Consider the following 26,920-nt stretch of genomic DNA (forward strand, 5'->3'; position numbering starts at 1 on the left):
GCCCAGATTTTCGGTAAAAAATACTAAATCATGGATGAAAATACTAAATGATGGATATAGTAAAATTATCATGACTCTGTATTTGAAAAGCCCATGCAATTTTTTTCCGTGTAGGCACCCTGCAGGGATGTCAATTGAATTTATTGTTTATCAGTGCAAAAAGACATACCCCTGTTGAACAGCTAATAAATTTTTATCTTAATAAGATACGAAGTTACGAACTTCGACAAAGTTGTCTAGCGAAAAATTTCCTTTAGGAATTTTATAAATTGGCACAAAAGCCATCAGCTGACTCGGTTCCACAGACGAAACAAAAATGATGTTGATTTTTCAGTACAAAATATTCAATTTTCCCATACAAACCTAAAAGTTCAAATTTACTCATGTAAACGTTACCTAAAAATTTTGCAAAAAATCATGGATAAGTTTTGGACCAAGACGAAGCTTTTTAGACCCCAGGGTTTGAGAAATTCCAGAATGACCCCAAATCGACTCAGTCTAATGCGACACCTAGTGGCAAGCACTTACTGTAGTATGCCAACTTTGAATACTGCACGTTTGTTGCAATCAAAGTAACCCGTTTGTCCTACTCGACCAGAAAGCTGTCAGAGGGTGAAAAAAGTCGCGTCATAAAATAAGACCAGTTCATCGGTTCGGCTGTTCCGGCATTTTCAGTGCTCTAGATTTGAAGAAAAGGTGTTGTACGATGAGCCGGGCACAGCACTGCACGGAGGTCCAGCGAGCGATCATCCGGAATCTGTACAAGGCTGGCAAAAGCCAACGCGAGATTGCCGACTACTGAGGAAGGTCGAAAACTTCCGTTTCAACGCGGTTCACAGCACCGGCAAACGGGAACTGACCGGCCGCCCCCGCAATACGGCACCGAAGTACGATTCGGCAATCAAGCGGGCCTCGTAAAAGGACCCTTTCAAAACGTCCAAGCAGATCAGAGACGAGCTGAACTTAGGAGGAAAAAGTACCCGGAAGGTGCCGATGCTGACGCCGAAGCACTTGAAGGCGCGGCTGAAGTATGCGAAGGACCACTTCGATTGGGTCGGTCCGGAAAAGGAGAAACTATGGATAAATATGCTGTGGTCGGATGAGACCAAAGTGAACCTCATCGGCTAGGACGGAAAGAGTTGGGTCCATCGCCCACTCGGCTGTGCGTATATGCCCCAGTATACAAATAAAACATTCAAACATGGAGGAGGTAGCATCATGGTGTGGGGGTGCTTTTCTTGGTACGGGGTGGGTCACTTGTACTGGATCGACCGGATTATAGACCAGCATCTCTACGCCCAGATACTTCGAGAAGTAAAGCTGCCACACGCCGAGTGGGAGATGCCCCTAAAGTGGCAGTTCCAGCCGGACAACGGCCCCAAACATACCGCTAAAACGGTTAAAAAGTGGTTCCAGGATAATAAGGTAGACGTTATGGAGTGGTCAGCACAGTCCCCTGATCTCAATCCCACAGAGAACCTATGGGAAATATTTAAACGAAAGGTGTACACCGAAAAATCAAAAAAACAAGCAGCAGCTGTGGGAGAGAATCCAGGCGGTGTGGTACGCTATCCCGGTGAGAACGTGCCAAAAGCTGGTGGAGTCGATGCCGAACCGGGTGCGAGTAGTGATGCGTAATAAGCGTTATACCACCAAGTACTAACCCTGCAAATCGATCACGGTATGTAATTTCCTTTTTTTTATTTTTTTTTACCATGAATTCTAAAGCGGTCCTATTTTATGTCGCGTTATTTTAGTCAGTAAGTATGCTTAAAACGCATAAAGGACAATTGTTTTAACTACGGATGATTTTAATTTCTTCGAAGAATTTACAATCAATTTTCAAGGGGAATTTAAAACATTTTCATGTACTCCTTGGAGATTGAAAAAAGAGTTGTTCTAAAACTTCCAAACAAGTGTAAAGTCATTCACTGTTACAAAAATGTTAATATAATGGGGCTTTCATTAACTTACTTTTTTGTAGCAGTGAATGATGTTGAATTTGAAAATAATCGCCTACATGCTCTGACTATTTTAAACAAAACCATAATTCGCTACATCGTTTAAGTGTGCGAAACAGACAGTTGTTATTTTGTTCAGATAAATGATGCGTTCAATTTCACATTCGAATAGAAATCTACGGGAAAGCTGGAAATTCTCAGTACTCATGAAAAGGTTTTTCAATAAAAACAATGCAACTAAAAAATTCTTATCATTTTCCAAATATCAATGCACTTGGCACCCCTGCACACCCAAAAACATCAAAACATGAACATCTATGCATCGCTTTCCACAGGGCGAATTTTTCAATATTAGTACCGAAAAATCGCGTTAGTCATGCGCCCTTCTCAAAAACCTATTCTGTTCTCCCATGGTTTGAGGTTAGGGCTGCGGCCTCCTGCTAAGGTGGTGTTCGTGTAGAGCTGTCAATATATCCTAATAATCCTTATAATCTAAACTTAAGGATTATCGGCAGAAGTCTTTATCTTTTAAATCTTCTATATTTTTAAATTTGTTGTAACTCGAAAGAAGAAAACTTAATTATTTTTACTTAATACCTGCTGTTTTCAGTATTTTTGTTTTTGTATTTTCTCTCCTGTTTTCTGTGTTATGTATGCGACCTTTCTTCTGTCTTGTGTCTTCCATCTTATTTCTTCTGTCGATTGCCCTCCTGTTATATAGTTTCGCCTACAAATAAAAAAAAACTTAAAGGGAAAAATCTCAGTTGAGAAAAACTATATGATAGCAATGTGAATCCCCGAAAGTCAATGACCGATTCTATTCTCCCTAATGGCTCACTATTTATATAGAAATTGCCAGCAACTACAGCTGCCATCCGTCAACTTCGCAACAAGCGCACTTCCAGTCAAATCCTTCGGCAACTCCCTTGTTTAGGCTTCCGTCTTCTCAACTCCAGAAGTCTCTGACCGTCCGTTCCACGGCAAGGCAGAAACTGTTATTGATGATTACGAGCCTCGAGTATACCTTCATTTAACATTAAATTGATGTTAATTGAATTTAATTAACTTCCACACTCACCGATCGCACCCAATGCATGACCCCCATCATGCCTCAAGAAGAGCCGGCAACCACGTGGTGCGAATGTGTGGCGTGGGTGAGAAAACTGAACCACCAGCAGAACGTTTGGGCCTTGCCTGACTGGCTGGCGCAGGTCGGTAACAAAATATACGATGTAAGAAGCAGCAGGCAGAATCAGGGAGTCGAATTCGGGGACCTAGGTTTTATGGACGTCTCTTTAAATTCAAGAAACCATCTTCAGTTGTTGTTGTCAGTAGATGTTGTTGAATATTTATTTCTAGAGATAAGAAAAAAAACCGAAGATAAGCTACACGTTAAAATATCAAACATTGGCAAAAGTATTAGAAACTCACTCCATCGGGACAAAATCATTAAGAAATCAACATCCTCGATAGTATAGTGGTCAGTATCCCCGCCTGTCACGCGGGAGACCGGGGTTCAATTCCCCGTCGGGGAGAAAGTGAGAATATTTTTTGGTGGTTGCTCTCAAAAATTTATGTTTTATTTGATCAAATTTAAACTCATTGAAAACCTATTGTGACTTATGTATTTTGAGCTCATTTAAAATTGTAAAGCTTGGTTGTTCTACACACTTCAATCTTTTATCTTCTGTCTTCTATCTTCTGTCTTCTATCTTCTGTCTTCTGTCTTTTGTCTTCTGTTTGCTGTCTTCTGTCTTCTGTCTTCTGTTTTCTGTTATCTGTCTTCTGTCTTCTGTCTTATGTCTTCTGTCTTCTGTCTTATGTCTTCTGTCTTCTGTCTTTTGTCTTATGTCTCCTGTCTCCTGTCTTCTGTCTTCTGTCTTCTGTCTTCTGTCTTCTGTCTTCTGTCTTATGTCTTCTGTCTTCTGTCTTCTGTCTTCTGTCTTCTGTCTTCTGTCTTCTGTCTTCTGTCTTCTGTCTTCTGTCTTCTGTCTTCTGTCTTCTGTCTTCTGTCTTCTGTCTTCTGTCTTCTGTCTTCTGTATTCTGTCTTCTGTATTCTGTCTTCTGTCTTCTGTCTTCTGTCTTCTGTCTTCTGTCTTCTGTCTTCTGTCTTCTGTCTTCTGTCTTCTGTCTTCTGTCTTCTGTCTTCTGTCTTCTGTCTTCTGTCTTCTGTCTTCTGTCTTCTGTCTTCTGTCTTCTGTCTTCTGTCTTCTGTCTTCTGTCTTCTGTCTTCTGTCTTCTGTCTTCTGTCTTCTGTCTTCTGTCTTCTGTCTTCTGTCTTCTGTCTTCTGTCTTCTGTCTTCTGTCTTCTGTCTTCTGTCTTATGTCTTCTGTCTTCTGTCTTCTGTCTTCTGTCTTCTGTCTTCTGTCTTCTGTCTTCTGTCTTCTGTCTTCTGTCTTCTGTCTTCTGTCTTCTGTCTTCTGTCTTCTGTCTTCGGTCTTCGGTCTTCGGTCTTCGGTCTTCTGTTTTCTGTCTTCTGTCTCCTGTCTTCGGTCCTCTGTCTTCTGTCGTCTCTTATTTGTGCGCACCTGTTAGAATTTAATTTGGTACAAATTTTCATTCACTTTCGTTCAACATCAGAGTAGGCGACACTCGAAAAAGATTGATCGAACCTGTTTGATTAGAATTTTAAAGTTTAGATAGGTACGTGTATGGGTGCAATTTAAAACGGCCCTCCCGAAGTCACCGATTGCTGCGATCCCGGCGAACCTGGCGACAGATGGCTAAGAAGTCATCGGTAAACTTGTAATTCCGGCTAAATTCATTCGTAAACACCATCCGACCGTGTCCTCGTCGGAATATTTAACTGTGCCTATTCCCGGTTTGGTTCTATGAATAAAAGTCGAACCACGCCAATTGAGGGTGCAGCCAAATCGGCCAAAAAGGTAGGAAGGTACGAACGCATCCATAAACGTCATCTGTTCAATTTCCACGTATGAATGGAAGACGCACCGGATTCTCCGGATATTTCGGAGCCTGCCTGGGCTCACGACACCGTTCAGGAAGAGTAATTGGATTTCCCCTCGATTGTTCGGATTTACCTACTCTCTACGTTAATGGTCAGATGAGGGAGGAAGCGCGGGACGGGAAATCTTTTATTCCGGCGATTAGAGATAGGGACATCGAACGAGAGGAGAGAGATTGAAACCGAACGGTATTTGAATGAGCTCGGATTTCCCGTAGCCGAGGAGGATCGAGGTTTATAGAGGAATACAAAAATCCCTGGCCCAACGCCGGGCAAAGTGTTACGTGCTGAGGTGTTTAGTCAACTGTCTTGATTCACGTGCGGCACACGGGCTTTGGATGAACCGGTCGGGCCACTGGCATAGGTAGATTGTACTGGATATAGGGGTTCCAGAATCCAAACCTTTCCGATGTGACTGGATGTGATGAGGGTGAGCTGCAAGGTATTGAATTTCCCCCGATTAAAATTTTTCAAATGCTTTGCACCCCTCCGGTGAAAGAAAAGTTGCTCTAGATCAGGTATTCCGTTTGGACCGGACTTCAGCTCAGGTTGATCACCGGAGGATGAGGGTTCTCGTAAACTATGCCAGGCCAGCCAGCAAAGGCAGACAAATTTTATTGGCACATTTACGCACATGTGGCACTATAGAGGCAGCCAGTCAGTGGAATGAAATTTAAATGGGCTTTGGGCATTTAAATTTGATGCAATTTAAAACTGCGAGGGATTAATCGGGACTTTGCACCTCGAAGAGAGAAGTCAGTGGCAAGGAAGAAGTTTTGACGATGGAAAGAAAAGAATTACCTAAAGCAATTCAATGAATCTCTAATTCAATTATGTATGTCAGAGACTGAAATAAAATGTTGAAATTTCAAAACAGTACTTTATATTTCACATCTTTTTATGCTAGGAATTCCAAAATTCTTATTTGAACTTTGAAAATTATTTCTTTGGATGATTATGTATTTCAAATTTCAGAAGTATTGAGATTTTTTTTGTTTAATCTAAACTTAAGGTTACGGATTTTGAATAAAACTATGGAGTTTAGAAATTCTTGAACTCTAATAGATGATTTCATTTTAACAATTCCTAAATCTGGGTTACCTAGAATGTTTAATTCCTTAACAAGGTTGATTCCTAAACATTCCTTCCTTCTTGAACTCTAATAGGTAATTTCATTTCAAGAATTCATAAATCTGGATTACTGAGAATGTTTAATTCCTAAACATTAAACAGTTCAGTTCAATTATAAAATTTGTTCATTCAATTTTCAGTTCAGAGCCCAGAATTTCAATAACCTTTTTTTTGATGACCTGTTCAAAATAAACAACTGTCTCATTTTTTGCCGAAATCAAAACGTCCGAAAGTTACCTTATACTAAAATAGGTTTCGAATTTTTACTGGTCGGCTTCTGACCGGAAAAGATGCTCAACGTAACTTTCGCTGATGATATTGCTCTGCGGAAAGGGTGACACGGTTATAAATAACTACCATAGGGATGAATAAATCGAGGAAGGTAGAACAGCTTTCTATAAAGAAGGGTTGAAACACCACACAGAAAAAAATCCTAACCTATCGTTTCCTATCGCTCATTCGCAGAGGTGGCCACTATGAATCGTGGTTTTGGACAGTGAGACTTAGCATCTAAAACCAGGTTCAGAAAAGGGAAACAGACCATTTTTTGTTTATTCTAAAACAGAACACCGGGCAACAACAATTGTGGATTTCGAAATTTAAAGGTAACGTGAAGTCTAGAAGTTTTGTAAATTAACTCGTTCGGGGTTCGGGAATTTCCGATCTTTTTCGCCTAATGATCATGCTACGAATTTCTTAGTGTGTGGCAACAAAAAACGGAGTTTCATTTTTTTTCAATTATTATATTTTGAGATTAATGCTTCGTAGAAGTTAAGTACTTTTTTAATGTTCCAGCTTTTATTCATACTTCTCAATATTTTTGTTGTTTATTTTGAGGACTCTTCAGTTTTATGAAACTTTTCTAGCTGTGTTGAACAGTATTTACATGGGGTGTTTATTTTAATTTGAGTTATAACAATAAAACTTTAATATTCTTTTACAAATTCAACATTACTTGCTCACGAAACTTGTCTCTTTTCTGAACCACATTAAAACTTGTTTAATCATTTTTTAACGGTCGCCATGGAACATAAACAATCGATCAGGAACCGAAAAAGTTATTCTATTGACGGATTTCGAGCAAAATCGACACGAAGTTGGCATGATTCTCGCAGAGTTCAATAAAACTTTGTGGGCATAAAGATCTTACCTAGTAAAGCAACTTGGCATACTCAGTTTTCCCAAAAATTATCTAGACTAACATTTGTAAAAATCCGAACTTTTCAGGCAAAAAGTGACAAAAATGACAAAAATGACAAAAAGGACAAAAATGACAAAAATGACAAAAATGACAAAAATGACAAAAATGACAAAAATGACAAAAATGACAAAAATGACAAAAATGACAAAAATGACAAAAATGACAAAAATGACAAAAATGACAAAAATGACAAAAATGACAAAAATGACAAAAATGACAAAAATGACAAAAATGACAAAAATGACAAAAATGACAAAAATGACAAAAATGACAAAAATGACAAAAATGACAAAAATGACAAAAATGACAAAAATGACAAAAATGACAAAAATGACAAAAATGACAAAAATGACAAAAATGACAAAAATGACAAAAATGACAAAAATGACAAAAATGACAAAAATGACAAAAATGACAAAAATGACAAAAATGACAAAAATGACAAAAATGACAAAAATGACAAAAATGACAAAAATGACAAAAATGACAAAAATGACAAAAATGACAAAAATGACAAAAACGACAAAAATGACAAAAATGACAAAAATGACAAAAATGACAAAAATGACAAAAATGACAAAAATGACAAAAATGACAAAAATGACAAAAATGACAAAAATGACAAAAATGACAAAAATGACAAAAATGACAAAAATGACAAAAATGACAAAAATGACTGTTGCGGGGCGAGAGAAATAAAACGCTGAATCTTGGCAGCGGATGTGATCAGCTTCAAGCTGCAATTTTATTTTTAGAGATTAGTTATCAAATTTTAGATTTTGATTTGATTTGAGGTTAAACTTACAAATTCAGTTTTTCAACTCCTAGACTTGGCACCCGAACAATATCTTTCAGATAATTGGCGTGGTTTCTAGCTATCTGTTGATTTGAGTGAGGATGAATTATACAAATTTTCTTAAGGATTTATAATTTACAGTTCGTACCTAGCTGTTACCTATCGCCTTGCGAACAGTGATTGGTACTCGTGTACCTCTAATGTGAGGTATTTTAATTGGTTCTGCGGTAATTCCGGTAGTTACTGGAACTATATTTATAGGTTAGAATAGAGTAATCTTATTGGCAAAATAAAGTTCTAGAAATACCTTTGCGAGATTGTCCTATTGCGGTTCCTATCGCAGAGCCACTAAAATGAACTACAATACGCACAGAACTACTTAAATATGGATAGCAACGATAAATATAATTCTACACTGTTTTATTAAACTCGTGGAAATTCCGGGAAAAATTGTAGCGACGCTTGGTGTCGAAGACGAAGAGAATAATGCCGCGAAATCGTTCAGCCACTGAACTGGAATTTCGGTGCGGCCTGTCAGAAAGCGATTAGGCAGGGATGCCAGTTTCCAACATCCCCCCTCCCGTAACACTGGTATCTGGAGTGTTAGATCCAGGGTTTCCTCCTTGTGTGACCTCTAAGACCGCTAGCTTTGACACAGACTGACGAGTGAGTCCTTTACTTGTCTGCACGACTGCCCGTCTGATACGCCCATCTGACCCCGGAACCAGTTCCAACACCCGCCCTCGAGCCCAGCCATTTCTTCTTGCTTCATTTACTACAACAACCAAGTCTCCCAAACGAACCGGTTTCGTCTCACCGAACCATTTAGACCGTTGCGTCATGGTCGGGAGGTATTCGCGCACCCAACGACTCCAAAAGCGATCAAGTTGTAGATTTATCTGGCTCCACGCGTTTCTCAACCCATTGGCTTCGCTGATCGGTCCCGACTCCGGTTGTTTGACACCATTGCTGCTTCCCAACAAGAAATGGTTGGGAGTTAGTGCTTCTGCTTCTTCTGACTCGATGGGTAAGTAGGTCAACGGTCGACTGTTGACGATTCCTTCAGCGTCTACCAGCAGTGTGTAGAAGGCCTCGTCGTCCAACTTTCTTCCCGGAATCATGCTCCCCTCTAGCGCTGTTTTCACAGAGCGTACCAGGCGCTCCCACGAACCGCCCATGTGAGGAGTGCCTGGTGGAATGAATACCCATTTCGTATCCACGTTGGTGAACGTGACTGCCATGTTTTCGTGGAACTGTCGGACTTGTTGTTGCAGGATATTGTCAGCGCCCCGGAAATTTGTCCCATTGTCTGAATGGATCTCGATTGGAGCTCCTCGCCTTCCGATGAAACGACGAATGCTCATAATGCACGACTCGGTGCTCAAACTGTAAACGACCTCTACGTGCACAGCTCTGATGGTCAAGCATGTGAAGAGAGCGACCCATCTTTTCAACGCTTGTCTCCCAGACTTCACTAACATTGGTCCAAATAGGTCCAGACCAGTGTAACTGAAGGGACGAGTATATGCGGCAAGTCTTGCTTCCGGTAAAGGTGCCATCCGAGGAACCTGGGGTTTGGATTTATAGATTTTACACCACTGGCATTGTCGAAGGACACGCTTCACTGTTTGTCGAATACGGGGAATGTAGAATCGCTGGCGCAACTCATTGACGACGGTTTCGAAGTTGCAGTGGATGTATTTTCGATGGTAGAAGTCTATGATCAAGTCGGTTAGTCGATGGTATTGAGGAAGAATCACTGGATACTTAGTGCACGTTGACACACGTTTTGCTGCACCGATACGGCTGTCGACACGAAGAACGCCGTTTTCATCCAAGTACGGTGACATTTGGCGAAGAATGCTTTGTTTCGGTAGATCATTTCGTTGTTCTGTCGATTTTCCTCGATTGTGAACCGCAACGCTCATTTCGGCAGGATATGAACACCATTGGGCATTCCCGAACAGTGAATTTTCGGCATCACGGAGTTCCTGCTGACCAAGATGTTCTGGAAAAATTTTCACACGGTTTGTCTTGAGGGCAATGTAACGGTTCACATAAGCAGTGGTTCTTAAGACTCTCTCCCATTTAGAAAATCTGGTGAAGTCGACAGTTGTTTGAGTTTCAGAAAGTTGATGGACGAGACAGGGTATCTTGAGTTCTTCAGTAGTAGTCGTAGACGATCTAGGTTGAGGCCAGTTTTCTTCGGACTCTTTCAGGAATTCGGGTCCGCTAAACCAAGCGGAATCTTGTTGGATCTCAATCTCGTTGAACCACTTCGTAGCATGATCTGCAATGTTGAGTTTCGAAGGGACCCAACGCCATTCGGAGATTTCACTGTTCGAGAGTATTTCGCCTACACGACACGCAACAAACTGGGTGTAACGTCGGTGGTCCGAACGAATCCATGCGAGGACAGTGCTTGAGTCAGACCAGAAAACGGTGCGTCGAATGTTCAGTGAATGTCCGTCTACGATGAATTTCCTCAATCGAACTCCTATCACGGCTGCTTGCAACTCAAGACGAGGTATGGACCAGTGTTTTAAAGGGGCTACCTTGGTTTTAGCGGATACTAGAGAGCAGATAAATCCTTCAGGAGTGGAGACGCGAAAATACGCTACAGCGGCGTAAGCTTCTTCGCTTGCGTCAACGAAAATATGGAGTTCAAGATCTTGATAAAGTTCCCGGGATGCTTCTTGGAAGTAACAGCGAGGAATGGAAATTTCGGCAATCTTCGGGAAACATTTCGTCCACCGTAACCATTTTTCGAAGGCATTGTTGTCTATTGGCTCATCCCATTGCGTTCCTGCTCTCCAGACATCTTGGAGGAGAATCTTCCCATGGAGAATGATAGCTGCAAGGAGCCCGAGAGGATCAAAGAAGCTCATAAGGCATCGTAGCAGTTGTCGTTTTGTCGGACGGTTACCGGTGGCTAGCAATTCGTTGATATCTGGAGGTAGAATGGTCGAGAACCCCAGGCTATCTTCTTTCGACGTCCAGTGCATACCTAAGATGCGTTCATAACCCCTTGGGTTCTCCAAGTTTAGCGATTTCGGCTGTGAGGTTTCGGCTTCTCCGAGGCTTTCGAGGACCTTAGAACTGTTAGACATCCAGCCTCTTATGTTGAATCCACCCTTGGCATGAATCAATTTGACTTCACCCGCTATTCGTGACGCTTCTTCTTCGTTCTCAAAACTATCTGCGTAATCATCAACGTAGGTTCTTTTAACTATTCCCTCTACTGCCCTGGGATATTGTTTTTCGTTTTGCTTGGCGTTCAGAGTCATAACGTAGTGCGCAGATGCGGGAGAACAGGTGGAACCGAAGGTAGCTACGTTCATGGTGTAAACTTCTGGTTGACCTTGTGGATCCGGGTTCCAGAGAAAGCGCTGAGCTTGCCTGTCTTTTTCGATGATTCTAATCTGGTGGAACATTTCCGCAATATCCGCTGAAATGGCCACGGGAAATTGCCGGAAGCGAAACAGGACCCAAGGTAGAGGATTGAGTTCGTCAGGGCCTTTCAATAGCATTGTGTTCAGAGAAATTCCGTCTACGGTGGCGGAAGCGTCCCATATCATGCGCACCTTCTCCGGCTTTTTAGGATTGATGACTGCTCCAAGCGGAAGAAACCAAGTGCGTCTCGGGTCGGAATCGATCAGCTCCTCTTCAGTTGCACGGTGGGCATAGCCCTTTTCGATGTAGTTCTTTATCTGCAGTTCAAGATTGAGTCGCAACTGAGGCTGACGGTTCATTCTACGTTGCAAGCATTCCCAGCGTTTGTATGCCATCGGGCGACTGTCCGGAAGTTCAAATTCGTCGAATCGCCAGAGTAGACCCGTTTGAAATCGATCACCACATCGTGACGTAGTTGTCTGCAGAATACGTCGTGCTCTTGTGTCAGCATCTGACTCTATCTGTATCGCAGGTGATACACCTACGTCCTCTCTTCTGAAATAATCCCGAACTAGATCGTGCAAAGAATTGTCGGCCGTACATGAACAGGTGTGGTAGTTGACCATGGATAATGAGCTATTCTCCGCTACTCCGCCATACAAGCACCAACCAAGCCTTGTTTTTGCTGCTGTAGGCGCTCCTGGCTGGCCTTCTTTAATGCGCAATGGGACAGTTAAGTTGAGATTGTTCAAACCAATGAGCAAACGAGGAGTTATATTGGTATACGAAGCGACAGGAAGCCCTTTCAGGTGCGGAAATTGTTCGGAAAGATGCGAAAAATCGAGAGATTGCTTGCTCAGGGATAAGTTCTTGACAGTACGTGAATCTTTCAAACAAACTTTCATGTTGTTCTGGCCGGAGATAGTCAAGTCTAAAACTTCCGATTCTCTATCAGTTCGAGATATTTTGCCTGTCCATGTCAAACATAAAACTCGTGGAGTTCCCTTCGCACCTAATTCTTTAACAAGAGATTGCTCAACAAGTGTGAGAGAGGATCCTTCATCAACAAAGGCATGTGTATCAATTGACTTTCCTGCACCATGAACTGTTATCGGAAGTATACGGAAGAGGAACTTGTGTTCTGGGCTACGATGTGTTAGACATTCACCGGATACTGGTGCTTTCTGCACCGGAGCTGATGGAGTAGGATTTGTTCGATTATTGGATGTTGATGCGGATGACTTGTTTTGGAAGGAGCGATTTGAATGGAGCAGAGGATGATGACGAGTTGTGCAGCCTTCGATTCCACACCGACTGTTGCTGCGACACGACCTTCGACCATGGTAGTTTAAACAATTGCGACAAATACCTTCCCTTTGTACCGTATGCCAACGACCATCGACATCCAATGACTTAAATTTCGGACAATCTTTGAGAGGATTTTGAGTACAAAGCAAACACTTTTTCGGAACAGCGACCTCCTTCGATGTAGTTGGTGTTTCTGAATGTGTGTGTAGAGCGCCACGCTTGGCCCTAGGCTTGTCTTCCTTCACTAACGCCCCACGATACTTTGTCACCTTACCGACATGCTTGACCAAATCCGACATGAAATCACCAAATTCTCGTAGACTGACACTCGCCAAACCACTGCTGTAGACTGCCCACTGATATGCAGCAAACGCCGGTAATTTTTCAACAAGTTCCGATAAGAGAGAGGGATTGTTCATATGTGCTTGTTGATTCGCTGCTTCAATGTGGTCACAAAGATTCTGCACCTCCATTCCAAAGTCGGCCAGTGACCCCAGGTTCTCGGGTTTTGGAGCTGGTAAGACGCGGATCTTTTCCAAGAGGGAATTGATAAGTGATTCGGGACGACCGTAGAAAGCGCGAAGGGTCTTCATGATGAGCGGAACAGCATCAGGGAGCATGAGCTTGCTGCGAACAGCTGCTAAGGCAGCACCTTTCAAAGAGCGCTGTAGGCGGTTTAAGTTTTCCACGGGGGAGTAACCGCAGGCGAGGGTGGTGTTGGTGAAAGTACTCACAAATATTGGCCAATCAGATGGATTGCCATCGAAGATGGGGAGATCGCGGGCCATTAATTGACGTGCCGCAAGTTGTGATTGAGATGGTTGGTAGGTATTTATAAATGGGGTATATTGTGGGCGTTCATTTGGCTCAAGGCCTAATTGGTTCATTAAAGGCTCGAGGGGGTCATATTCAGGGGCAGACATTTCATTTTCAATTGGGGCATACATTGGAGCAGTCTTACCTTGTTCGTTGATGTGGTTCCTGGAGGGTGGAAGTGGTACCGTACTTGTTGCTGGCTGTTGTCTGTTGTTAGTCGGCTGCCACGGTTGCTGGGTGAAACGTTGTTGATGGCTAGACTGATTTGGCACACGATGTCCGAAGTCGGTCGGCGCTCCTGGATTCGTCGATGGATGCGACGGGTTTCTTCTCGGCGTTTCCGGCTCGAATTGATCCGAGGGATTAGCTGCTGGTGTGATCCGAGGGGCTGAATGACAACCGGATCTCGTAAAAGTTGGAATTTGTCCTGAGGTACCGGTGGTAGTCCCTGCATCGACCTGGGAGGCAAGCTGAATTGGTGCGGCAAGAGGTGGGGCCAGCGGAACTAGTGATGGGAAAGTAGGTCTGGATTTTGCTGCCCGGCTGACCGCATTTGGCTGGTTCGACGGCTGATATTCAAGACCAAGGTGCTCCTGATTCGACCTAGCACCTACGTTGGCACTTCCTGTTGAATGTTGTTGAATACCAAACGATTTGGTTTTGGGACCCTCCATTTGTAAGCGGCCTTTTTGTAGCAGGACGGATTCCCACTGGTGAACACCCATGACGGACCAGGAATTCCATTCCTGGTTATCTGGCCAAGGTTTGGCATTTTGGCTGAGAAATGCGGATGGATTTCTTCCTGCGCTGTTTTTCGGATACGCGCCAGTGCTTCGACCTTGCTGCTGGATCCTCGTGAGGACTTCCCTCGGTTGTTGCTCGGTGATCGCGCTGCTCATCGGCGGCTGCGGCTGACCACTTGGAGCTTGCGTTTTGTTGAGCCAGTTTTCCACTCGCAGGCGGTTGCCCCTGCGACTGCCTTGGCTCCTAATGCTTTCTTGTTTTTCTTCTTGACCGTTGTCTTCCTGGAGCAGATTGAATCGGTCTTGAACATATTGCTGTTCCGCAGCAATATCGTCCAGTTCCGCCTGAAGCTTCGCTTTACTAGCCTGGCGTTCCAGTGCGCGCTGTGCATCGAGCTGCTGCAACTGGAGAGCGGTCTGGCGCGCGCGAGATGTTACAGAATGCACGCTACCATCCGGAATGCAGTTCCGACAGCTCCAGGGGACCTTCTCAATAGAACTCGTCACGCCGGCACAGAGTTGGTGCCACCACTGATCGCAGGTGTCGCACTGCACCATGTCACACATGGAATCCGGCTTATTGCAATCGACGCAATTGTACTGCTCCACTGTTGGCACTGGAGTGCTGGTCCGGACGGTGTCGGTGAATTCGGCCATTGAATTTCTTGAAGAAATTGTTGCGGGGCGAGAGAAATAAAACGCTGAATCTTGGCAGCGGATGTGATCAGCTTCAAGCTGCAATTTTATTTTTAGAGATTAGTTATCAAATTTTAGATTTTGATTTGATTTGAGGTTAAACTTACAAATTCAGTTTTTCAACTCCTAGACTTGGCACCCGAACAATATCTTTCAGATAATTGGCGTGGTTTCTAGCTATCTGTTGATTTGAGTGAGGATGAATTATACAAATTTTCTTAAGGATTTATAATTTACAGTTCGTACCTAGCTGTTACCTATCGCCTTGCGAACAGTGATTGGTACTCGTGTACCACTAATGTGAGGTATTTTAATTGGTTCTGCGGTAATTCCGGTAGTTACTGGAACTATATTTATAGGTTAGAATAGAGTAATCTTATTGGCAAAATAAAGTTCTAGAAATACCTTTGCGAGATTGTCCTATTGCGGTTCCTATCGCAGAGCCACTAAAATGAACTACAATACGCACAGAACTACTTAAATATGGATAGCAACGATAAATATAATTCTACACTGTTTTATTAAACTCGTGGAAATTCCGGGAAAAATTGTAGCGACGCTTGGTGTCGAAGACGAAGAGAATAATGCCGCGAAATCGTTCAGCCACTGAACTGGAATTTCGGTGCGGCCTGTCAGAAAGCGATTAGGCAGGGATGCCAGTTTCCAACAATGACAAAAATGACAAAAATGACAAAAATGACAAAAATGACAAAAATTACAAAAACTACAAAATTGACAAGAAATACAAAAATGACGAAAATGACAAAAATGACAAAAATGACAAAAATGACAAAAATGACAAAAATGACAAAAATGACAAAAATGACAAAAATGACAAAAATGACAAAAATGATAAAAATGACAAAAATGACAAAAATGACAAAAATGACAAAAATGACAAAAATGACAAAAATGACAAAAATGACAAAAATGACAAAAATGACAAAAATGACAAAAATGACAAAAATGACAAAAATGACAAAAATGACAAAAATGACAAAAATGACAAAAATGACAAAAATGACAAAAATGACAAAAATGACAAAAATGACAAAAATGACAAAAATGACAAAAATGACAAAAATGACAAAAATGACAAAAATGACAAAAATGACAAAAATGACAAAAATGACAAAAATGACAAAAATGACAAAAATGACAAAGATGACAAAAAAGACAAAATGATAAATACGACAAAAATGTCAAAAATGTCGAAAATGTCAAAAATGTCAAAAATGTCAAAAATTTCCAAAATGTCAAAAATGTCAAAAATGTCAAAAATGTCAAAAATGTCAAAAATGCCAAAAATGACAAAAATGATAAAAATGAATAAACATTTTTAGCTATATAATTACAATTCTATACAAATGTGCTGCATGAGAGAATTTTTGAAACATGATCTAATTTTTAGTAAAAAATGTTGATTTTTTTTTAAATCCTACACTGAGAAAAATGCATTTCAAAAACTTAAACTCAATTTTCCAAAAAATGCCATCTCAGAATTGTGTCGATTTGGTTAAAGTCCAGTTTTTTGACAGTTTACAACGTCATCGTTACCCATTGTCCGGAAGTGAGGCTCCGATTGAGCATCACCGGTCCGTGCCGGATTTATTTTTTGTGTGTGTCCTTTTTTTTGTGTTGGATTCCAGTTTAGCGCGGGCGAAAGTTGACGGTTTGGCTTTTAATCGGATCGGCTCGATTGTTGTTTGAACACGCACGTATGTGTATGTGTTTGTGTGTTTGTGAATCTGTTTATGTGTTTGATTATGCTGATTCCCGATCCTGGCGAGGGAGAGACTATTTAAAAGGTAAAACCGTTGTTGTTGCACTAGCTAGCTAGCTAGACACCCTAGGCTAGGGAGGATTTCGTTCGGCTAGGACTAGGGCAATAAACGTGTGCACAGATTCGTTGCACACGGGGAAGGTGCACGGTTTTTTTCTCGTGGACAATGGATCGGATCTGGCGTTCCGATTATCGGATGGAGGGTAGATTTACCGTAGGTACCTACTACAAATAGCGCACGCGAGTAGGATTCTATTGGAAATTGATGGAATTGTTGGGAAGGACAGGCAACGGGACGGGAAGATTTTGTCTGTCGGTCGAAACGTTGCTCTCTGCTTGGTGGTGTGAAAGGTATTGTTTTGTTGATTTTTTTGGTGCTGCTCTCCCTCTTCCTAGGAAAGGTATTTTTCAGTGCCTCGGACCCGGGGAAGAGCGGAACGGTTTAGCTTCCGTATTTTGGCATTGTTCCTCGCGGTTGGCACGTGCATTTGTATGGGTGAGACAAATTGGTTTTTTGTCCGCTGTTTTCACGGCTTTTCCGATGATGCCTTTTGTTGTGTGTCTAGTTACCTTTTCCGGCAGGATTGAACATACTACCTACAGCAGCACGTGCCAAAGTGCTACGATGCGATGGGTTGTTGCGAATTGATTGCTCTCTGAGATGCGTGATGATATGGGAAAAGCGGTTGTGATTTTTCTTTTTTTTTTCTCTCGTTTCACCCCCGTGGGATAAAGGTGAGATCGGTTCGGTGAGATTGTGCGTTTATACATTTTTTTCTCCTCGTTATTTGATAGATTTGCACATGTGATTATTTGAAAAATCACAATGGATCACCAAGCTTGTAACGGTTTCGATGGATTTTTATGGATTTTTACTACCAATTTGTGTGGACGATAAAGAAATTTCACTACAACATACAGTATATAGAATCATAAATTCAACTTAAAAATTCAAACGAATCTGATTCCGGAATTGGAAACAAAGTCAAACTAAAAATTAATACTACATTATGGTAGAGTAAATATGTATTAGATTTCAGATTAAAAATTAGAATCACAATCATAATGACCGGTTCTGAATTTTTCAGAGATTGGGCTTTTTTCTTGGAGGCTTCTTCATAACGGTTTTTTTACCAGACACTACGAATCCGTAAATCCTCCTTTAAAACAAAGAAGTTTGTGAAAAAAGAACTTAAATTTAATTTTAAACAAGAATTATATAACAAAATTATGATCTCTTTGAGCAAGGGTGGCCAGCGAACCGGGAAAACCGGGAAAATCCGAGAATTAAAAATGGGATCGGGAAAACTGGGAATAAACCTGGAATTTCGAATCAAAACCGGGAAAAATTTTGGATGGTTTTTTTTCCATACATGAATTTATTGATTTACTAATTTCATTCATTTCATCATGACTTATTTATTCCTCAGAAGCGGGGAAGTATCTGGATTTTAATTCCATGGAAGAAATGTGCAAAAACTCGGGAATTTCTTCAAAAATCGTTTTTTTTAGCTTAGCGCATGCATTTCAGTGCTCTTAAGCAGAGCTACAAATGATCGGTGTCAGACAGCCAATATAAGTTAACTTCGAAACTGCTATTCATATCTATGTTTTTGGTCAACTAAGTTAGCATACAATATCAGGACCAAGTTGAATGAAGAACATTTTGCTTACCGTAAACTGGGGGAACTTTGATCAGCGGGGTAACTTTGATCAACATGATATATTTGCAGATAATCATCATTAACTAAGTATAAAGTTAAAATATTTGAAAACTTTTTACTACGTTTGAAAGCCTGTAAATTGCGTTACAAATAAGCTGAATTTGCTTTTTTAAAAGGAGATTATGTATAGGTACTGAAATCATTATTTTAAAATATTAAAATATCTGGTTTTTAGAAGGCTTACAAACAAACATTTCTCCTGATCAAATTTAAGCATTTGGGAGCAAATGGGTTGTTTTATGTGAAAGTTCAACTTTTTTCTTGGTTTAGGTTAAATTTAAGTGTTGTTTTTATGGTCATTTGATGATAATTTTTGGATATTGAAAAAAACGGTCATTTTCCTTGAAAAAGCTCGTATAGAAAAAATGGCTAAAAACTCTATCAAATGGTTATGTTTGAAGAAAAAAAGAACATGAGAACAGTACCAGGACTTAGGAAATTGCATGAAGGTAAAATATTTATTGATTTTGAGGCCACAAAATATTGAGAAATGTTTATAATTTTTGCCCCTAAATGTATGCAGCAACGTTGTCCATATTTCGAGTATATTTGTTTTTGAGAGAAAACGTCGAAAAATTGAATTGAGTCATATCAAAAAAAATACTGTTATCGATGTTTTGAGCCTTCTGTGCTTAATGGCATTAAAACAATAAATTTGAAGATGTTGAGATACGTAAAAACCAGAGTGATCAAAGTTACCCCGAAACTCGAAATCTGGTTTTGTAACAAGCATTTAATTATAACCACAACTATCGTTTGAATTTACTGCAACCAATGGTCATGTTTAATACTCTTCACCATAGTAAGGGTTTTAAAGCTTTAAGGTATTACGAAAAGGCAATCCCTTCCAAAATATTCAAAAATGAATGAAAAAAGTTATCAAAGTTCCCCCAGTTTACGGTACCACGAATTTTTCATTCGTATCGTAGACGGCTTTGATATTCTTTTGGTGACATTGACAACTAGACGTTGGTCAGCATCGAACGAAATTGACTGAAAAATACCAGCCTTGCTCTGAAGTGTCCTAGTTCCTTGTCCAGGATATTTGAAGTTTTTTATTACATACATAAATTAAGCGTTACGGAAAAAAAATCTCGAGCAAAACCTATTTCTTAGTTCACGGTTATTGTGCAGTGAATTTGAAATGTAAGATCTAAATCTTCTATATCTTACTAAACATTTTTACAAATCTCAGGAAAAGAAGACCTACTTAAAACCGGATGAAGAAATGAGTTGCAATTCAAAGATGTGATGTGTATTTGTAGTTAACTCAATATACTTAACATCTATAAGATAACTGGAATTAAATATTCTACATTGGCCTAGAATCAATGATTTTAAAACTCCATCAGGTGCTCTTTTTTCAGAAAAATCATGTTATGTGAAAAATGAGCAGAAACTTACCGAAAATATTTAAAATATACGGGGAATAACTTTGAAGAGTTTAACAAAAAATCGAATGAATTTAGCTTAGCTTTGCTTAGCTGGATGTACTACTCACATCCACCTTGAACCATGGAACCCGAAATACTCATCACGGATTTCTACCTATAATAGTAAGGTTTATTTGTTCACATTAAGTGATTCCACATTACTTTTAAAGCATTTCGAACTCCATTGTTGCAGGCGTGGCTCAGTAGAACGAATTCCACATCGCCAATGGTTGCTTCTCCGTGATTGACCAAGGCCATCAGTTTTGTTCAAAGGTTAAAAGAATGGTGCTTGGATTAGCAGCTCATCCTCAATGCACAAAACAGATGCTCTCTCTTTGAACATCAATAACGGGGCCGGCCACGTCCTAGTAGTCAATGGCATAGATTGTTAAAGGTAGAAAGGGATGAAAGGTAAATTTTGTGCTTTAGGACGGAGGTTACCTCTGCATTCTAGCAAAATTATTTTAGATTGTAAGTTTGGGAGAAAAGGATATGAGCAGGATACACTTTTGACGCTATGTACTATGCTCATGTTCTTTTCTGATGACTGCATTTGCAAATGCATAATTTGAACTTATACTATTAACTTCCAATATTGAAGAATCAAATTGAACAAAATTATATCAGTGTAAAAAAAATCTGTTAGTAAAACAATGTTGACTGTATTTCTGTTATTTAACCATTAACATATTAAATTTCAACATCATGTGTGAAATATGTATCAGATAAGCCCTTTTAAATTTTGTCAAAACTGATTTTACTTTATGAAAATATTAGTATTATGTTACCAAAATAGTCAATTATCAGTTCTAGGTTTAGCAAAATTTCAAAGTTTAAGACTTAAGATCTCACCAAAATTGGAATTCCAATTAAAACTACAAGTCTCTGCAGATATTTTACTTCGTAAAATACACTTTAACATCGATTAATTGTGTAATTTATTCAAAGCCAATTTCGCGAAAGAATAAAAAGGTACATATATAGTTTTACAACAATGGATGTAACCTAAGGCCGTTAATCAGAAACTACACTATACGATCAACTCAAATCGATTAACCCGACGAAAAGGAAAGTCAAAGGTTTTCCATTTCCATTAAAACGCTTTAGTTGTATCACTGTGAACTGTGAGTTTGAAATGTGAACTAACTTATAGCGTTTTCCTTTATTTTCCACTGGCACAGGGGCACACTTTTTCCTCGTAACCATAATGTATGCATTGTCCTGGGCGACGATTTTGTTTGCTTATGAAGTTTTCGACTGCCTCCTTGTCAGTGGAAAATATACGGAAACGCTAAAGAAGACTAAAAATAAAAAAAAGTACTTAGCTTTGTGCTATCAGCTTTACTTATAGAGAGCATTTCGGGAGGAAAATCGTCCAATCCAGGGATCGGGAGCCTAAGAGACAGAAATAATCAAGGTTCGATAACCCAAATGTTCTTTCCTAATGACTGCATTTGAAAATGTATAATATTCTTTTACTATTAACTTCCGATATTGAAGAATCAAATTAAACAAAATGATATCAATGTAAAAAAAAATCTGTTAGTAAAACAATGTTGACTATATTTCTTTTCTTTAAACATTAACATATTAAATTTAAACATCAAGCGTAAAATATGTATCAGATAAGCCCTTTTAAATTTTATTAAAATTGATTTTACTTTATGAAAATATTCATGCTGAAGCTACAAGCAACGCAACACGTTCACACGTTCCAATAAGAAAGCGTTGCAACGCATTGGGATGTCATACTGTCGCGATATGTCGCTTTGAAATTCCCTACAAATCATCACTTCTTTACATCTGATAATGCTTTGAATCGTCTCCTTTCTTTCGGGAACCGTCAAAAACTTATCAGATCATGCTCGGATTGCAAGAATGCACTGAACCTCGAAAATACCCAAACTTGAGAACTTTCCCCGCCAACCCGAATGAAACTCCCTCCCTACAGGTTTGGCTATTGGTGGCATAGCTCAAAGTTAAGCTCTTAAAAGAAAACTCATCCCCCAAAATCTGATACCGCAATAAAATGGGAATCAAAATAAAAAAAATATATCGCCAGGTACAGGAAACAAACCCATACCTGCAATAGCGTTGCGATTACCATCTCAGGATGCTAACCGCTCGACCACCCGAGAATTGTTGAGAGAGGCAGCTACATCATCGTATATGCGAGACTTTCTGCGAATGAAGCGGGAATAAAAGTTATCCCCCAAAAAAAACAGTTCTTCGCTTTGAACTTACCCCCCAAACCTAAATCTGCCACGATGGAGGTAACAGAATCAGATGCGCTTACAACAAAAACCCCCCAAAAAAACAGTTCTCCGCTTGAAGGACAAGTTTGGCGTATTGGCAAGCTGTGATTTTTTCACAAACTTAAGTTGTCAATCTTGAACTTAGGTTTGGCGGGTGGCAGTTCTCAAGTTTGGGTATTTTCGATTTTCAGTGTGCCGAAATTCGAACCGACAGAGTTCCTTGTTTTTTTTTTTGCGGGAACCAAGAATTTATGAAAATATGTAAAATAATAAAAAAAAATTGAAAAAACAATATTCCCATTGGATTTCCTACTTGTCGCGCTTCAAAACACCCTGGCATCAGCTTTGTCGCGCTTTCCAATGCGCTCAGCATGACAGGTCTGCACTTTTTCCATGGAGATCAAATGAGAGCTGGTTTGTCTAAAGCCCTACAATAAAAGTGCGGCAGACTGAATTTCTCACCGATTCGGCAGCACTGAAAAAGCTTCTGTAATCCTTCAACACTGCCAATAACGAAAACATTCGCATGACTTCTTGTTGATGTGCAACCGTGTCGCAGATTATTAAGTTGATTTTCGTTTTGTGAATATTGTTTAATTTGTTCTCCGTTGTGTCAATTGTTAAAATTAAAATGAAGTGGTTCTTTCCGTTTTGCTCCAATGAATTTTCTCTGCATGCTTGATTAATTTCAATTAAAAAATGGAAAGTCACAGTCACACAGATTGCAATACTTGCCACGAATTTGAAATGGTAAAAATGGTTATGCTCGATTGGAACGACTTTTGACAGTTCGATTGGAACTCCGCGGTGACAGTCTGCCGCACTTTTATTTTAGGGTTTTAGGTTTGTCGGGTGAACGTTGCGTTGAAGGTTGCGTTGCTTGTCGCCTCAGCTTGACATCAGCCTAAGGCCTGTTGTTGTTGTTGTTGTTGTTGTTGTTGTTGCGGTTTGACGTTAATGAGCCTAAGGCCTGAAAATGCATTTTAAAGTTGTGATCCCAAATTAAGCTCAGCATCAGGGGTGCCAGGTGAATTCGTCAAAAATCAGGACAACGCGAAGTTAAAAATCAGGATTTTTCAGGACATCTCTTGATTTATGAAAATTATAAGGATTTCTTCTTAGATTGCATAAATAAAGGTGTAATACATGTGCTGTAAACGCCTTGATCTATGCAACAACAATACGCAGCTTGTTGGCTGGCCAGTAGTTCATATCGAAAAACACCATTCAAATATCATCTGAACCGAAAATTACCATCTGTTTAATGGGATTAACTATTTTATAACCTATTTATTCGAATTTCTCATAGTTTAACTACAAATTAGATCATATTAACGAGGTTCTTATGAAAATCAGGACATTTTAGGGACAACTTTTCAAAAATCAGGACAACTCGAGGATTTTTGAAAAATCAGAACGGTCTCTCGAAAATCAAAACAAATCCTGATAAATCAGGACACCTGGCACCTCTGCTCAGCATCGCCGAAAAACGCTTCTAAAGGCCAGAAAACGCATTTTAAATTGTGATCCCAAATTGAGCTCAGAATCGCGAAAAAAAAATCTTTTAATGAATTTTCACGTAGAAGGTTGCTACTGAATGAATTCAAAAAACAAAAAAAAATCCCGTATTTTAGTTGAGTTAAATTTTTTCGATAATATTCTTCATTCTCACAAGACCTTCGTAGTAGTTGTTTGCAAAGTCCACCCACGTTTCTTATTCGATTACTTCAACTTTCGCTGATTGAACCATCCCAAATCGAACGGTTTGAGGGAACTCGGGAGTTCATTAAGAATATTAAAACCAACAACCAAGTTAAGTCCCGGCGCTTAGGTAAGCGAGAAAAAAAGAGTAAACGAATAAAACCAAGGAAAGAAACGAAAAAAAGACCATCCACCCAAACAACAATCCAATTATGGTAAAATCAACACCAGGAGAGCAACGAAATTTACATTATTTTCCTTGAAGAATTTACCTCTTTTTTCGGTCTCACTTCTCCCAAGGTTGATTTGGCAAGCTCAGCCAAAATTCGGATTCCCGTCTTGGCCTTAACAAAAACAAAAACATCAACACAACGCATGTCTTCATTAGTGAAACGTAACCTAGGAAGCACGGAGAAAAAAAATTGAAACAGAAAGAAGCCGAAAAACCGGAAACTTTCCAGCGCCAAAGTAGAAAAACAACCATAAAGGGTTTTTGTCGCACTTTGGTAGAATGGCGCGGCGCGGTGATATTTTTTCTTAACACCAAAGGAGTTTTTCGCCGAAAAGTTGGTCCCGCGTTGATTTTGTGTGAATTACCTACCTACCTACTTGCTCTCTCTGCCTTAGCTCGGCCGAAAATCTAATTATCCGAAATAAATTAAAGAAAAACATCTTGCCTGCACGTTTCTTCGGTTGGAGGTTGGTTCAGCACCTCTTCGATACCTAAAAAAGGAAGAAAACTTTATACTTTTCGCAATTTTTCTGTCAGTTCCTTCAAATTTTCCTACAGTTTCTTGGTTTTTATATTGTTTGTTAGGTTAAGAAAATAAACTCATAGGAGGCAATAAAGCCGCTCACTTCCGAATGCGCCAGACCTTGCATAAATTAAACGTACGACATATATTCATTACCGGGGCTAAATGGTTCAAGAAATTTTACGATGGGTAACTCATAGTCGTAGTTGACCTTTTGCCTTTTTTGTGATGTTTGAAGTATGGCGTTCCGATACCCTTAAGTCCCTGGGAGGTCTAAGTTGGGTATTCTGAATGTTTTTTCCGACACATGTGATACACATTCAACGTCCTTGCGAAAATATACAAACTTTTTCATGCTCGTTTGTTCGAACAATCTTGAGAATGTCTTGAGAATTAGATTTGAAAATAGTTAACTTCTACTTTTGAATTGCGATTGAAAAACAAAACAAAACTTTGTGGCAAATCCTGTCGAGTCAATCATACTGAATGGATTAAGACTTCCACTTTTAACGCTGTTTGAGTCTTCCATTCTAAGAAAACTGAAGAGATTCTAAGTTATGGTTTTCGATAGTTTCGGTTCAAAAAACTATTGTATGGCCCGGACTTGGACCTGAGGTTTTGAGAAAATCGAAAATGACCCCAAATGACTCAGTCTAATGGTTCACATTCATATTTCAGTTTCCCGAATCCCTACTTACACAACCTCAAGACTAATACGATCTGCGACTTGACAACCGGACTCCGAAATTGATTATTTACAAACACATGGCCCCACATTGGCCTAGATTCAAAAGCGGGGGGATCCACGGAAGAGTTGTCCACTAATCAAAACAAAACGAACGACAGTGCCGAAAGCAGTCGAAAACTCGTTGAGTCCAGTTCTGGTTTTATCATTTAAATTGTGTTCCCATTTTTTTTGGTATTATGAATTCCAGCTTCGAGTATCCGCAAACACCAGAACTCACTCAGCAAGCGAGCAAAGTTGAAGATCTTTGTAGTATTGACTACACAAATAGTAGGCAGGGTAATTGGAAGAAGTGGTGGGAGAAGTGAAATTACGCACTCGAGAAGCGACCGAAAAAAAACGTAAACAAATGACACTTTTCCCGCTTTTAATTCGACAATTAAGTGCGAGAAAGATCCGACCGATGGGGGAATTTCAAGTGGGAATATGCGCGACACTTTCCCACAAAATACGTGGCCGTGTTCCCGTTGGTTTGGGAATGGACCAAAGATGGTGCTAGGAAGAGTGCACACGTCGTCAACCTACGCATACGGAAGACCAAACGTAGGATGAAAAAAAATCGTTACCGCATTAAAAATGGCGCTGGATGTTTTAGTAATTATCGTCCAAATATACACACATTGTGTCACATCTGAATAATGGGAATGGGCACCGTGTTCCCGAAGATCTTCCGGAATACCTCGGCGACGTGGTAAGCAACAGTCGAAAAGGCGAAATACGTTGAGGTTTGATTGAAATTGTGTTTGCGCACTCCGGTACGCAAAAAACGCAAAGCCGGCACGCGACACGCAACAAAAGCACGCTGATTCCGGTTCGTCGTCCTTTGAGTAGGAATAGGTATAAAATAAACCCGATTCTCTCCTTAGAATAATGTTTACCCTAATTTTATTGTTTGTGTATCGCTTGGGCTGAGAAGCTGAGATAGCACGTGGAAAAAAATGATGCGCCTCGGCAGAATTTCGACTAGGGTGCCATCCGCGGACAATGGCATCAATAATTGCAATAATCTTTGTCGAAGAGAGCCAACGCTTGGCGCAGCACGACATCCGGAACGATGAACGGGACTTTTCTCGGTTTTTTGTTGCTATTTTTCCCTTAACTGGCAAGGGTGACATTGAATTGGCAGAATACCTTTTGAGGCAAAGCCATGGGAAATATTCGGCTGCACGATTTAAGGGTTAGGCATTTTTTGGCTAGCACCCTCGTCGTTCAGCTCTTCGCCCGCATATGAATTCGGAGTCTAATATTGCACCCCTACCTTCATGACACCGTTATATAGCGTGGAAAGGTACCTACCACCGTCAGTTTTATGGACCGGAATGATCTATTTGAATGACTCTTTAGCAGTTCCTCAGTTCTCATAATGATGATTTTCTATGAACGTTTAGGAAAGACGGAAACTTGGATTGGGATTCTGTAAAAAATGAAACTTTCAAACGAAACTTCAGATGCTGTATCTCCAACTGACAAAACCAAACTCTGATTTTTTAAATCCTGAATTCAATTAAAGGG

General features: G+C 40.2%; 1 protein-coding gene and 1 non-coding gene across 3 annotated transcripts; one reads left to right on the top strand and one right to left on the bottom strand.

Annotated features, from left to right (window-relative positions):
• The first annotated feature begins 3,424 nt into the window (after positions 1–3,424).
• Trnad-guc (transfer RNA aspartic acid (anticodon GUC)) lies at positions 3,425–3,496 on the top strand. The gene has a single exon. It is a non-coding gene; the product is annotated as a tRNA-Asp (tRNA).
• A 4,669-nt stretch (positions 3,497–8,165) lies between these two features.
• On the bottom strand, positions 8,166–15,573 carry LOC129739818 (uncharacterized). 2 transcript variants are annotated; one of them, XM_055731345.1, is made up of 4 exons: positions 15,418–15,573; positions 15,259–15,359; positions 15,120–15,193; positions 8,166–15,051 (listed from the first exon to the last, which is right to left on the bottom strand). In XM_055731345.1, exon 4 carries the CDS (start codon positions 14,971–14,973, stop codon positions 8,602–8,604), a length of 6,372 nt encoding a protein of 2,123 aa, XP_055587320.1. In that variant the 5' UTR covers positions 14,974–15,051; positions 15,120–15,193; positions 15,259–15,359; positions 15,418–15,573; the 3' UTR covers positions 8,166–8,601. The 2 variants fall into 2 exon arrangements, with proteins under 2 accessions (XP_055587320.1, XP_055587321.1); XM_055731346.1 differs by lacking the exon at positions 15,418–15,573 and having other exon boundaries at positions 15,259–15,378.
• Between the last annotated feature and the right edge of the window lie 11,347 nt (positions 15,574–26,920).

This window comes from Uranotaenia lowii, chromosome 1 (genome assembly GCF_029784155.1).
Source record: "Uranotaenia lowii strain MFRU-FL chromosome 1, ASM2978415v1, whole genome shotgun sequence".
Taxonomy (NCBI): Eukaryota; Metazoa; Arthropoda; class Insecta; order Diptera; family Culicidae; genus Uranotaenia; species Uranotaenia lowii.

Bases quoted from the DNA above. Each gene is read 5' to 3' on its own strand.
- LOC129739818 (XM_055731345.1), bottom strand. From the start codon at position 14,973: ATGGCCGAATTCACCGACACCGTCCGGACCAGCACTCCAGTGCCAACA.